At 42.1% G+C, this 13,971-nt stretch overlaps 1 protein-coding gene across 1 annotated transcript; it reads left to right on the top strand.

Moving 5' to 3' along the window:
* The first annotated feature begins 3,020 nt into the window (after positions 1 to 3,020).
* Positions 3,021 to 12,660, top strand: ARL1 (ARF like GTPase 1). Its single transcript, XM_006141388.2, has 5 exons — positions 3,021 to 3,182; positions 5,521 to 5,602; positions 8,451 to 8,562; positions 11,344 to 11,522; positions 12,252 to 12,660. The coding sequence occupies exons 1-5, from the start codon at positions 3,092 to 3,094 to the stop codon at positions 12,280 to 12,282; spliced, it is 495 nt and encodes a 164-aa protein (XP_006141450.1). The 5' UTR covers positions 3,021 to 3,091; the 3' UTR covers positions 12,283 to 12,660.
* Positions 12,661 to 13,971: the final 1,311 nt, after the last annotated feature.

Raw genomic sequence — 13,971 nt, 5'->3', positions numbered from 1 at the left:
GGGCTGCGGCCGAGGGCTGGGGTCGGGAGGAGCGGAGGGCCGGGCCGGGGAAGGCCGGAGCAGGCGGCTTCTCAGGGGGCGGGTCGCCGAGTATTCGGCTCACCCTGATCCTCACCGGTGGGGGCGGACCGGGCCTCGCGCTTCTGCGCCCTCGCTCCTTCCCTTCCCCCTTCCCGCCCGCGGAGTCGGGAACCCCAGCCCCGAGTCCGGTCCCCTGGCGGTGGACCTTTCTCTCCTCGCCTCACACTCAGCTCGGCTGGCTGGACAGAGCTGGTCCTGCAGTGGCCGGCAACGTGTCAGTCGCAGGGTCGCCGAGGTCTCTGGGGTGACAGATGAGCTCTGACCCCGTGGCGGAAGCGCGGTTCTCTTTCCCCGGGCTGCGTTTGAAAATCCCAGGGAAAGTGTTGCTCATAGCGTTGTAGATGTCTCGCTTGGCGTTTCCGCTTACCTGCTGGAGGAGGTAGAGCAAGATGTAGATGATAGGGTATGGCGGAGAAGGGAGCGGGAAGGGGCGTGGTGGTCAGGGGATGGCTTTTCATCTCGTTCTTGGAGGGAACTACCTGGTCACCTTGAGCATCAGGTAACACCTGTCTCCCTGCTAGAGTGCAAATGAAGGTGCGCATTCTTTAACTGATCTTCCTCCAAATGAAGATGCGTTATTGGACTTGTTTAAATCCCTCCTCAGTTTTGGGAGTATATTTCCAGCTCCACCCCGAGCATCCAAGCATTTTCCTGTCTCCCAGAAGCCCCGTCAGTTTGGTTCCTCTGCTTCCTTTATAGTTGTAACTGGTAGAAAGGACTTTGTCAAGTCACGCCCATTCTATTTCCTTTCCTAAGGTCATCTCTAGCCCATGGTATGTAGGTATGTTCATTTTTCCAGGATCGCGGCCTTTTTTTTTTCTTCCTAAACTCATGATACCGTGAGTACATGAAAGAGAGAGAACCAACCTCCTGAAGGGACTAGTTAAACTGCCATTCCATTTTTCCAGCCCTCTGGCCCATAGGATCTTGGGCATTGGGGTGTGTCTGTTTTTCAGACTGACCAGGCCCAGGGTTTGGCCCACCTTGTGTGAAATCCAGCTTCTCTTGAGCAGTGCATTATGGGTGGGCCAAAGAGCTGGCCTCAGACTTGCAGCTCTTAATTGTGCCATTTCTTTGTCAAATAACAAAGCGTTGCATGATTTCTTTTTTTCTTTTCTTTCTTTCTTTTTTTTTAAGAGAGATTTCTGCTATAAAGTGCATGTGCTTGCTGGAGAGACAGAGACAGAAAGGGAGAAATCACCCCCCAGAGGGGCTGGCCATACCACAATCCCTTCTTTGTTCTCTTGGGATCTTGGGCACACTCGCACATGTGCCCAGTGTGAGTTCTAAGCTGCCAGATCTGTGCCTCAAACCATGGTCAACTACGTGGGAGTTCAGTGATGTAACCATTACACCGTCTGCTGGTCCTGCATCACTTCTGTTGTCAACTGTTTTTTGTTTTGTTTTGTTTTTACATATATACACATATATATTTAATATTCACTTATGTGAGAGAGAGCACACATGTGACTTACAGATAGGCAGAGACATAGGCACTTGTAACAGGGTCTTTACACTCTGATCACAGGCTGATGTGTGAGCACCTGGTGTAAACAGGGAGGCCAGTATATACAGAGAGGTCTTGAGATACTAACACACATATTCCCACTTGGGATTTTGTTGCGCAAAGCATTTCTTTTCACCACTGTACCACCTGGCCCCCGGTCCCCTCGCTAGGGCCCCCTCCTCCCTTTTTTTTTTAGATTTTTGTTACGGGGTGTGTGTGCTCATCAGAAAGAGCCTGAGAGAGGGAAAATGAGAGATCACCCCCCGGGGGATGACCACACCACAATTCCTTCTCCTCCATTCTCCTCTTGAGATTTTGGGCACACGCACTTGCGCCTAGTGTCATTTTCAAGCTGCTGGATCTGGGACTCGAACCCACACACAGTTGACCATGTGGGAATCCAGCACCTTAACTACCATACCATCTGTTGGCCCCTGACCTCTGTTTTTATTTCTAATATAACTGTCTTGTCTCTAATGACTTTTTTTTTTTTTGAGAGGTTTTCACTGTAGGGCGCGTATGCTCGCCAGACAGAGACATAGAGACAGAAAGCGAGAAATCACTCCCCGGGGGGATGGTCACGCCGCAATCCCTTCTCCTCCATTCTCCTCCTGGGATCTTGGGCATGCATGCATGCACACGCGCCCGGCGTGGGTCCGGGACGTGAACCGCGGTCGACTATGTGGGAGTCCAGCGACAAAGCCATTACGTTAACTGCTGGTTTCCAGTCTCTAATGACTTTTGATGAGAAAGGGACTGTGCCACCAGTACTTTATATTTCACAATTTCTACTGCAGGGGAAACTTTCTGGAAACATTTTATGATAATTTGGATGTAGCCTTATTTTTTATAATGTTTTACATAAAAAGTAGTTTTTGTTTTCTGCTTCTGTCTCAATTTCTTGTGCTAGTTAGATTTTTTAGTGATGAATTCTCAGGGATTGAAGGTAGCTGATGGTGGTACTGCTGCTGTGGAGCAATAATTGCTCTTCGTGTGTGAAGACCTCTCTCTCCCACTGCCCTTCTGACCGGTTCTCTGATTTTTAGGGATAGTGACAAGATCATGCTAAAGGATCCCTATTCTGTTAATTAGAAAGTGACCTTCATAAGTGTAGTGGCCATATTTCTCTTATGTTTTAGTGTATTTTCTGTACCTGCAGGACATAGTAATTTCACTAATAACTTGTTTGATGTTGAATGATGTGTTTTATTGGGAGCAAAAATGTGTTATTAGTGGAGCTTGGAAAATATATGTGATATTAATATATTCATATATAATATTGAGTTGCTAGAAAAGTCATGACAAATTTTTGTACAGAAAAACATGGAAAAATATGTCATGACTTTCCCAACAATGTAATATGTGTTTATATTATTATTTAATTTGGCATATAGCTTTCAAAGAACTTAGTTCACAATATGATACGGAACATGTTTTTGTTTTTATTATTTTTCAGGTGGCTTTTTCTCAAGTATATTTTCTAGTCTGTTTGGAACTCGGGAAATGAGGATTTTAATTTTGGGATTAGATGGAGCAGGAAAAACTACAATTTTGTACAGATTACAGGTTGGAGAAGTCGTTACTACTATTCCTAGTAAGTGTTGGTGTGATAGACTAATTGTAGGAGTTTTCTGATTTCCATTTAATGTAACTATTTTTGAATAAATAATATAATTAAGTAATTGATAGACTTCAAATATGAACATAATATTGGTAACACCTTTTTCATAAACTGAGAAACAATTTCAGTGTAATTTAAAGACCCTTTTCTATGTGGATTTTGCTGCTAAGAACTGTTCATAACTTGGCATGATTCACAATCTTACTAAGAACCAGTATGTTTAAATGCCCACTGACTTTTTTTCTTTATTTAAAAATTTTTTAGAGGTTTTTGTGTTGGGGCGAGTGCACACACTAGAGAGAGAGAGAAAGGGAAAGTGAGACATCACCCCCCAGGCCAGATGACCACGCCACAATCCCTTCTCCATTCCCCTCCCAGGATTTTAGGCATGCATGCCCATGGGCCCAGCTTGCTTTTGAAGTCATCTGGTCTAGGACTTGAACCATGGTCGGCCATGTAGGCATCCAGTGACATAGCTGCTACATTATCTGCTGGTCCTGCCCACTGGCTTTGAGGAAGAAATAGGTGAAGATATATGAGTATTTTGTAAACCCATGTGAAGAATTATTTAACTGTTAAGTGTTATTATATGAACTGCACTTTCCCCCTGATTTATTACTTATTTAATTATTAATTTGTTAAGATTTATTTTTCTTGGGTCAGCTGGTGAATGGTGTTTCAGGTGTCTGGATCCTGCATGGCTGATTTCACAGTCCGAGTTCCAGACCCGAAAAGCATGGTGTTCATACACAGAATCCCAAGAGAAGAATAAAGAAGGGATTGTGGAGTGGCCATCCCCTGGGGGGTGCTTTCTCACTTTCCCTCTCTCTTCCCAGTGAGCACATGTGCCCTATAGCAAATTAAAAAAAAAAAAAATTAGTTTCTTGCAGTCCCTTCTCAATTTCTCCATCCTTTTGGAAATTTGGGCACACATGCACACATGCCTGGTGTTTTTTTTCTTTTAAGCCATGGGGGTTGGGCCTTAAACCATGTGATCAGCCACATATGATCCAGCTTCCTTAACCACCATGCCACTAGGCTGGCCCTACTCTGACTTTCCCTTTAAGCTTTTAAAATGTTAGTAATCTCGGTGTGTGTGTAAAAAAAAGAGAGAGAGAGAGATCTTCGCTATAGAGCATGTGCACTCGCTGGAGAGACAGAAAGTGAGAACCCCCCCCGGGGGGTATGGTCACTCTGAAATCCCTTCCCTTCCATTCTCCTTTTGGGATCTTAGGCACTCATGCACATGTGCTTGGTGTGAGTTTTAAGCCACTGGGTCTGGGACTCCAACTGCATTCAACCACATGGGAGTCCAGCAACATAACCATTATGGCATCTGCTGGTCCCAATCTTTGTATATTTTACCCTACATTTTTCAGTATTCTTTCCACCATCTTGTAGATTCCTGTCAATGAAAATAAGTCTCTTGTATCAGCTCTGCCAGATCTATACCTAAGAAGGATGACAGAAAAGGGTTGTCATAGCTCCCTTGTAGCCTTCCAGCTACGATCTTTTTTTTAAGATCTTAAGGCTTTTGCCAGGGATGTGTGTTCGCTAGAGAGGAAATAGAGAAAGTGAGCGAGAAAGTGAGAAATCAACCCCAGGGGATGGCCATGCCACAGTCCCTTCTCCATTCTCCTCCTGGCATTTTGGACACACACATGCACATGTGCCTGGCGTGATTTTCAAGCTGCCAGGTCTGGGACTTAAAGAACAGTTGGCCATGTAGGAATCCAGAGGCTTTACCACTATGGCACCTTTTGGCCCCCAGCTAAGGTCTTATTACAAGTGAGTTCTCGAGGATGTCTGCAGGGGGCCCGGGAGATTGGCAACCCTAGAGAACCCAGCTTCCATAAAGCCATAATTAAAACCATTTAAGTCCTCACTGAAGTTTAGAATCTAGTCTTGTTTCTCATTTCTGTTTGCTAACTTCTAAAATTCTAAATTTTATAATAAATCTACAATCAGACTTCATTGTATAAATTAAACTGTCTAAACACTTTTGTATGCCTCTACTTTATTTCGAGATGAGTTTATTAGGATTTTCCACTGAACCAAGATTTGTAGAGCTGTTGGGATTCTTTTATAAACTGAAGATGGTGCTGATCTTGCTAACTGATGATTGAGGGGTGTGTGTGTGTGTGTGTGTGTGTGTGTGTGTGTAGCCAACATTACTATTTTATCTTAAATGGAATAATATCTCCATCAATAATGTGATTCAACACTTACCATTAATTGCTGAAACTCAGTTTAAGTACTTGGAAGGTGGAATGCATTAGTCTACTTACAACTGATTGGATTTCTCTTTCAGCTATTGGATTTAATGTAGAGACAGTGACATATAAAAACCTTAAATTCCAAGTCTGGGATTTAGGAGGACAGACAAGTATCAGGTATGGTACAACAACTGTTTTTTGTTTTTGTTTTGTAGGATAAAATATTTTTTGTTTCTTTTTATGGTTAACAGAGGTAACCCAAAATATATCTTTTGTTATGACTTAAATGGAAGCCACCTAGTTTAAAATGAGGTAAAACTTGAAACTGTTTTCTCAGAGCATCTATTGAATGAAAATCTAAGGAAGCTAGTTTTTACAGGTATCATTTAAAGGAAAATCTTTTCACCAAACTCTTGATCCTAATTTTTTTTTTTTTTTTGAGAGGTTTTTGCTATAGGGCGCGTGCGCTCGTCAGACAGACAGAGAGAGACAAAGAGACAGAAAGCGAGAAATCACCCCCCAGGGGGGATGGTCACGCCGCAATCCCTTCTCCATTCTCCTCTTGGGATCTTGGGCACGCACGCACACGCGCCCGGCGTGAGTTTTAAGCCACCGGGTCTGGGACACGAACCGTGGTCGACTACATGGGAGTCCAGAGACACAGCCATTACGCTAACTGCTGGTCCCCCTACTTTTGTACTTTTTAACTAAAATGGGCCCTCTAGTTCTCGTCAGCTCCTTCCTTTGAGACAGACTGTTTTGGAATGCATTAAAATACTTTGCAGGCCCACCACTTATGTCTAATGTAAACACACACAGATGCCTTCTATAGTGCAGGTCTCCTGCTCAGTGTTCTCTGCTTGACATGGCAACTGTGAATGTTTAGTGATTCAGGAATTGTTCCATATGGTTCTATCTTAAAAGATTAGCAGTGCATTCATCAAACATCCTGCCACATTCTTGTTTTTCTTTTGCTTATTTCTTCCATGAGGTGGGGAGGAGAGAGAGAGAGAGAGAGAGAGAGAGAGAGACAGCATCCTCAGTAGCATCTCGATGCCCTGATCCATCCCCAGTCTCAGCCAGCCCCATGTCATGGGCACGCATGTGCCTTATACTCAGGGAGGTCTCTGGATACTAGCCCAGAGCTTTTCCTCATGGGCCAGGTTTAGAGGGTTGTGTTTTACTGCAGTGCCACCATCTGGCCCTTACTTTCTTTTAACTAATTTTTTAAACATTTTAAAAATTATTTTATTTATTTATTTATTTTAAAGAATGACTTTATTTAACTTTTTTTTATCCATTTATTTATTCATTTACTTACTTAAATTTGACCAGAGAGGGACAGAATGAGAGAGAGAGGGAAAGTGAGAAAGCAAACTGCCAGGTCTGGGACTAGAACCACGGTCAGCCATGTGGGAATCCAGCACCCTAACCACCACACCACTTGCCAGCCCTAACTCATTTTATTTCTTGAATCACTTGAGTTTATTTCTCATTTTAGCCGTTTCTACTTCCTCATATTTTCAGTGATTAATGACAGTTACATAAGGTTACATTAAAATTTTTAAAAAATTCCTTTTAAGAGGGTCCTAAAGATTTGTCAGATATAATGACCAGTCTGTGTACAGCTTTCCTATTAGTACACTTTGTGATTTATAGACTATGATTATAAATATACTCTGCTGTCCATATCTGTGAGTTCCATATCCAAGGTTCTGCATTCATGGATTCAGCAACTGCAGATGGAAAATGTTCTGATGTTGCTGATATGTACTGTGTATTGTAGCTAGGCTACAGTGGTTGCTTTTGTACTGAACATGAGCCTATAGTTTTTCTTTTTTTTTAAGTTTTTGCTAAAGGGTACATGTGCTTGCTGGGGAGGAGGTGAGAGAGAGAGAGAAAGTGAAAAGTCACCCCCTGGTAGGGTGGCCATGCTGCCATCCCCTCCTTCATTCTCTTCTCGGGATTTTGGGCCACACACCAATGTTTTTCAAGCTAACAGGTCCAGGACTTGAACCGCTTAGTTGGATATGTGGGATCCAGCGAATATACAAGCTGGCCCTATGTAGACTTTTTTTTTTTTTTTTTTAAGATGCTTTTTCTAGAGGGTGTGTGCACTTGCCAGAAAGACAGAGATAGATGGAGAGACAGAAAGTGAGAAGTACCATCCCCCCCCAAGGGGGGATGGCCACACTGCAATCCCTTCCCCTCCATTCTCTTCTCAGGATCTTGGGCACGCATGCACACCTGCCCGGCGTGAGTTTAAGGCACTGGGTCTAGGACTCGAACCGCGTTCGACTACGTGGCCGTCCAGCGACATAGCCATTGTGCCAACTGCTGGTCCCAACATTTTTTTCTTGTGATTATTCCCTAAACGATGCAGTGTAACAACTATCTATCTACATAGCTGTTCACATTGCATTACGTATGATAAATAACCTGGAGATGATTTAAAGTATGTGGGAGAGTGTGCATAGGTTATGTGCAGATAATGCTGTTTTATGAGACTTGAGCATCCTTGGGTTTGGCTATCCATGGATGTCTGGACCCAGTCTTCCTTGGAAATTGAGGGGTAGCTGTATATTCTCTCAGCCTAAAGTCTGAACTCATTTTAAAACTCCTTGGTCCTGGGCCGGCAGGTGGCGTGCTGGTTAAGGGGGCTGGACTCCCACATGGCTGACTGTAGTTTGAGTCCCAGATCAGGCAGCTTGCTTTCTCTCTTTCTCTGGTCAAATTTAAAGTAATAAATAAAGTTAAATAAAATAATTATTAAAAAAAAAAACAACCTCCTTGGTTCTGTGATTTAATGTTTATCATCATTCTTTCAACTCCATCACATCTGAGGGTATGATCTATAGATCTGTCAGAAACAGTGAACCATCACCGATGTCACATGGCATTGATTCTAAGAAGGTGGTGTGCAGTGTGATCCTCGCCCCCATCATCACCCTGAGTCCTAACGTGTAAATTGACATGTCAAGTTTCTTGTTCTTTCAAATAATAACATATTCTCCCTTTTCTCTAGGCCATACTGGAGATGTTATTATTCAAACACAGATGCAGTCATTTATGTTGTAGATAGTTGTGACCGAGATCGAATTGGCATTTCCAAATCAGAGTTAGTTGCCATGTTGGAGGTAAGAAAACTAAGTCACTTTAAAATGTGGAGAAATTATTTACATGTTTTCTGTTTCCTTTGTATATTGTCACATGGAGGAATAATTAAAAAGAATGCAGGGATTTTCTTTTGTGCATATTATTTCATATTCTGGAAATACAGCCAGGGAGAGGGTTGGAGACAAAAAACAAATTCAACCTTATAACTGCCTTTAAGTTAGCTTTCGTGATTTCCATGAAGTTCAGAGCTCTCTTAACTGAAGTCTAAGTTACTCCCATGACATAAGTTTTTTTAAAATGTGTTTTTATTCTTTTGGATCATTGGAAAAGTCATAGCACATTTTTGCTTAGAAAATACATCATGACTTTGCAGATGATCCAATAATTTAGAAGCATTTCAGTTCAGAGACAGATGTACTTCTTACAGAATTCTGGCCCGAGCTTTATCATTCTTTTTTTAAAATTTGCTACATGGCATGTGTACTCACTATAGGGCATGTGTACTCTCTGGGGAGGAGGGAGGAGGGGGCTGGCTGTGCCCTAGTTCCTTCTCCATTTTTCTCTCAGTATTTTGGGCACACATGCATCTACTGTGTTTCTCAATCTACCGTGTCTGGAACTTGAACCCAACCAAGCACTTGGCCACGTGGGATCCACCCGCCCCAACACTGTGTAGCCCCAGTGTCATCATTCTTTACCCTTCTCCATGTTCACAGTGCTGTCAGTTCACATTGACCTTCCTAGTCTTTGCACACGTCGAACTCGCCTATCTGGCTTTGGGCCTTTGCACTTGCTGATCCTTCAGCCTGGAGTGCTCTTCCCTAGAACCTTTTTATAACTGTCTTCTTACCTTGTTTATTCTCTCACATCTCTTCCCAGAGAGGAGCCTCAGTGTCTTCTAATACCTTACCCCACTTTATTCTTTTTAAGAAAAGTTTATTTAGTTTTTGGGCTAGCTGGTGGCGTGGTGGTTAAGGTGGCTGAATCCCACATTGTTGACCATGTGGTTCCAGTCCCAGAGCTGGTAGCTTAAAAAACATGCCAAATGCATGTACATGCATGCCCAAAATCCCAAGAGGAGAATGGAGGAGAGAATTGCAGCATGGTCGTCCTCCCCAGCCCCACCTCCTGGGATGATTTCTCACTTTCTCTTTCTCTCCAGCAAGTGCACATGCACTAGAGCAAAAACTTAAATTAAAAAAAAAAAAAAGAAAGAAATATTTCTTCTGTGAATGAGAGAGAGAGGCAGCATATCCAGCAGGGTTTTGACACCACAGTCTGCTTCCATCCTTACTCAGTCGTGGGTCACAGGCACAGATAAACCCAGCCTACTCAGGAGAATCCCCAGACATGAACACGGACCCTACTTACATGGGTCAGCTCTGCAGACTGTCGCTTTTTACCGCTGCACCGCCATCCTGCCCCCTCCATGCTTTATTCTTTATGCCACTGTTGTTTTGATATGTGTGTGTGTGTATACACACACACACACAGACACACAGACACACACATATATATATATTCACCTATCTCTCCCCCTAAAATGTAAATTTCTCAAGTTTACTGTGCTGTCCCTCATACATGGATCAGTAAATGAGGGGACTTCAAAAAGACTGTGGAAAAATGGAATTAAAGTATGAATTTATTTTAGTGCAGAAAAAATGTAAAATCCTTGCATAGATTTATCATAATATACATTTTCCATGAATTCTTTTTATTTTCTTTCAATTGCCAGAGGGCACATGCACTTGCCTGAGAGAGAGCAGGCAGGGAGCAGAGAAGGCACTCCCGTGGAGAACAGTCACACCACAGTCCTTTCTCTTCCGTTTCTTTGTCCTTTTGGGATTTGGGACACAAATATACATGTACCCAGCATGTCTCTCAAGCGTCAGGAGTTGAACTGCACAGTCAGTCATGTGGGGTCCAGCTGCCTTAACCAACAGGCCACGGTGCTGGCTCCAGGATTAGTGTTTTATATCACATCAAGGCCATTTGCAAATCAATAGAAAAAATGAACAAAAGGCCGTTTTGCCAGAGGGTGTATGCACTTGCTGGTGAGAGATGAGGGAGGAGGAGGGGTGAGAAAGCACCCTTTATGGGGGATAGTCACCCCAACTCCCTTCTCATTTTTGCCTCTTTTCAGAATTTTGGACATGCATACCTGGCATGTTTCTGAAGCCACTGGGTCCAGAACGCAAACTACCCATTTAGCCATGTGGATCTGTCTTAACCACCACACTACCAGCTGGTCCAGAGTGTGTTAGTTAGTTCATTTATTTAATAGATTTTTGCCGTAGGGTGTGTGCACACACCAGAAAGTGACAAATAAAGGGAAAATGAGAAATCACCCCTAGGGAGATGGCTCACCACAGTTCCTTTTCCCCCATTCTCCTCTTGGGATTTAGGGCACATATACACATGTGCCTGGTGCGATTTTCTAGCTGCTAGGGCTTGAACCATGATCAGCCATATGGGAGTCCGGCACCTTAACTACTATGCCAATTTCTCGCCCCCAGTGTTTACTTTTTAAAGCAGAGTAGAAAACGATATATAAACGTAGTCTTAGGTGAGTAAATATATTACTAAATAAGCAAAATAGCTGCAGAACAAAGTACTAGTAGAAAATACTCAAAATGTTAAACAGCAATCATGTTTGGGAGGTAGGATTATGGGTAGAACTTTTCTTCTTCACAATTTCAAATAATGTATAGCAGACATTATATATTAATATTTTGCATTTTTTCCTAAACTCCAGCCAGCACAGTGATTAGAGGTAACTAAATATCTTCAACTTTCTATAGGAAGAAGAGCTGAGAAAAGCCATTTTAGTGGTGTTTGCAAATAAGCAGGACATGGAACAGGCCATGACTCCGTCAGAGATGGCAAATTCCCTTGGATTACCTGCCTTGAAAGACCGAAAATGGCAAATATTCAAAACGTCCGCAACCAAAGGCACTGGCCTCGATGAGGCCATGGAATGGCAAGTATCATGTTTCCAGAAGCCACCTGTCATTGTGTGTGCCTGCAGCTGTGCACTGTACGCACACGTGTGGTTTTCCTTTAGTCTGAGGATAACATTCGATTACTTTGAGACTTATTGCATAAGTTCCTCCAGGCTTTCCGCCCACGGGTCTTCATGTGTGTCTGCCTTTATTTCTACTACATTTGCCTGCTTCTTGTTACTTAGATAAGCCAGCGCTCTGCCCCGTTACAGCCCTTTCTTTGCCTTTCCTCACCCTCAACTCCTTATCTTTCGGGAATGAGGCTAAGGCTTCCTTTCTCAGCAGCCTTCCCTGATGTGTGTCCACCCCTGCCTTACCGCACGCAAGCTAAATGCTTTTGTCTCAGATCAGTGACATAGTACTCCTTACACTAATCGTTGGATTTGTGTATCCGCTCATTAGCTAATTAACTCCTTGAGGACGGAGGTAAGTTTTCACCTGGGAATCAGCCATGTATAGCCTAGAAGTAGAAGCAGCCTGGAAAAGGTTGTTTTTTGTTTGTTTGTTTTTTTACTGTGCAAAGTGTACACAAAGTCAAAGTGGAAAGACTCATGGAAACCGAGGCCATCACATCATTCTTTTATCTGTGTTAGCCTTTATTGTTCTACGTGGTCTGGATTTCACCTCCAGTATAAGACTTACAGTATAAATGACCTGCTTTGTGTCTGAAAGTTACTTGTATGAAACTGTTCGCTTTCCCTTCACAGGTTAGTTGAAACATTGAAAAGCAGACAGTGATTCAGTCAGTTCCGCTCATCTGAAATGAAGGCTGCATTACATGCCCCTTTGGAAACAGTCCTGTGTACTTCACACTTCCAAATGTTAAAGTCGTCTCGTGTATACTGAACTGACCGCAGCGTTTGTAATAAATACGAAAAATAAGTATGTGGTTGGAGGAGTAACTCAGTTGAATCATATGAATGTTCTATATAATGTATAATATTCCTTCCTCACCTGTGTTAAGGTATATATTCTATTTGTATGGAATTCTTATTCAAATATAATCCTATTAAAGAATGCACTCTTGTTGCAGGGGAAAACCCCTCCTATTTTTGAATTAGTGGTTGCAGCTTGTTTGTATAAACACTAACAAATATATTAATTCATATTTTTCTTTTTCTCTTAAGATAAATTAAGTCTTTCCAAAGATTAGACTCAGTAGAGTGGGCTGGGAACATAGCGTGTGTAATATAGTCTTCATTTGCTTAACTGACCACTTTATAATAAGCTGCTTTGTTTAAAACCTTTTAGTTATAGGCATGAATATTATTTTGGTAGTTAACTTCACTGGCTAACCTGTAATCGTCATTCTATGGTACCTTATATTTGTCAAAAAATATTTAATGTGTATTGACCTTGCCGATCTGTGCAGGAACTCTGTGAGGTAGGTAGGATGGGTTATAATGTCTTCTCTTTATGGATGTGGACCCAAGGTTCTAATGGTTTGACTTACCCAAGGTTGCTTACTAATGAGAGAAGAAGAGGGATAAAAGTGAGGCTTTCGGAGACAGCTGGTGGTTTGGTAGTTAAGGCTGCTAGATCCCACACAACCAGCTACACAATTCAAGTCCTGGATCTGGCAGCTCGAGAATGGAGAAGGGATTGTGGTGTGGCCACCCCTTCTGAGAGATGCTGTCTCGTTTTCCCTTTTTCTCTCTCTGTCTCTGGTAAGTGCATGTACCCTATAGCAAATTAAAAAAAAAAAAAAGACTTTTGGGTAAGAAGTTCTTCCCATAAACTATGCTGTATATTCCTAAAAATGCCAACATTCACAACAGTTGAACTTAAATAAAATTGTGTTAATTACTCACAGTACATTCAAAATAATGTCTATATACTTGTTTATAATAGTAGAAATGATCAATGACATAGTAAAAATAATTCTAAATGGTTATATTTGATGGAATTCATAACATTAAAGAAAATATTCACATTAAAATAAAAAAGATCTATTTTAAGAAGCACCCTAGGGAGATGGCTCACCACAGTTCCTTTTCCCCCATTCTCCTCTTGGGATTTAGGGCACATATACACATGTGCCTGGTGCGATTTTCTAGCTGCTAGGGCTTGAAACATGATCAGCCATATGGGAGTCCGGCACCTTAACTACTATGCCAATTTCTCGCCCCCAGTGTTTACTTTTTAAAGCAGAGTAGAAAACGATATATAAACGTAGTCTTAGGTGAGTAAATATATTACTAAATAAGCAAAATAGCTGCAGAACAAAGTACTAGTAGAAAATACTCAAAATGTTAAACAGCAATCATGTTTGGGAGGTAGGATTATGGGTAGAACTTTTCTTCTTCACAATTTCAAATAATGTATAGCAGACATTATATATTAATATTTTGCATTTTTTCCTAAACTCCAGCCAGCACAGTGATTAGAGGTAACTAAATATCTTCAACTTTCTATAGGAAGAAGAGC

This window comes from Tupaia chinensis, unplaced genomic scaffold (genome assembly GCF_000334495.1).
Source record: "Tupaia chinensis unplaced genomic scaffold, TupChi_1.0 Scaffold000054_1, whole genome shotgun sequence".
Taxonomy (NCBI): Eukaryota; Metazoa; Chordata; class Mammalia; order Scandentia; family Tupaiidae; genus Tupaia; species Tupaia belangeri.
The sequence above is the reverse complement of the archived record's forward strand: the minus strand, read 5'-3'. Positions and strand labels throughout refer to the sequence as shown.

Bases quoted from the DNA above. Each gene is read 5' to 3' on its own strand.
- ARL1 (XM_006141388.2), top strand. From the start codon at position 3,092: ATGAGGATTTTAATTTTGGGATTAGATGGAGCAGGAAAAACTACAATT. The intron at 8,563-11,343 runs GTAAGAAAACTA...AACTTTCTATAG, and splicing joins AGTTAGTTGCCATGTTGGAG to GAAGAAGAGCTGAGAAAAGC. The intron at 11,523-12,251 runs GCAAGTATCATG...TTCCCTTCACAG, and splicing joins CTCGATGAGGCCATGGAATG to GTTAGTTGAAACATTGAAAA.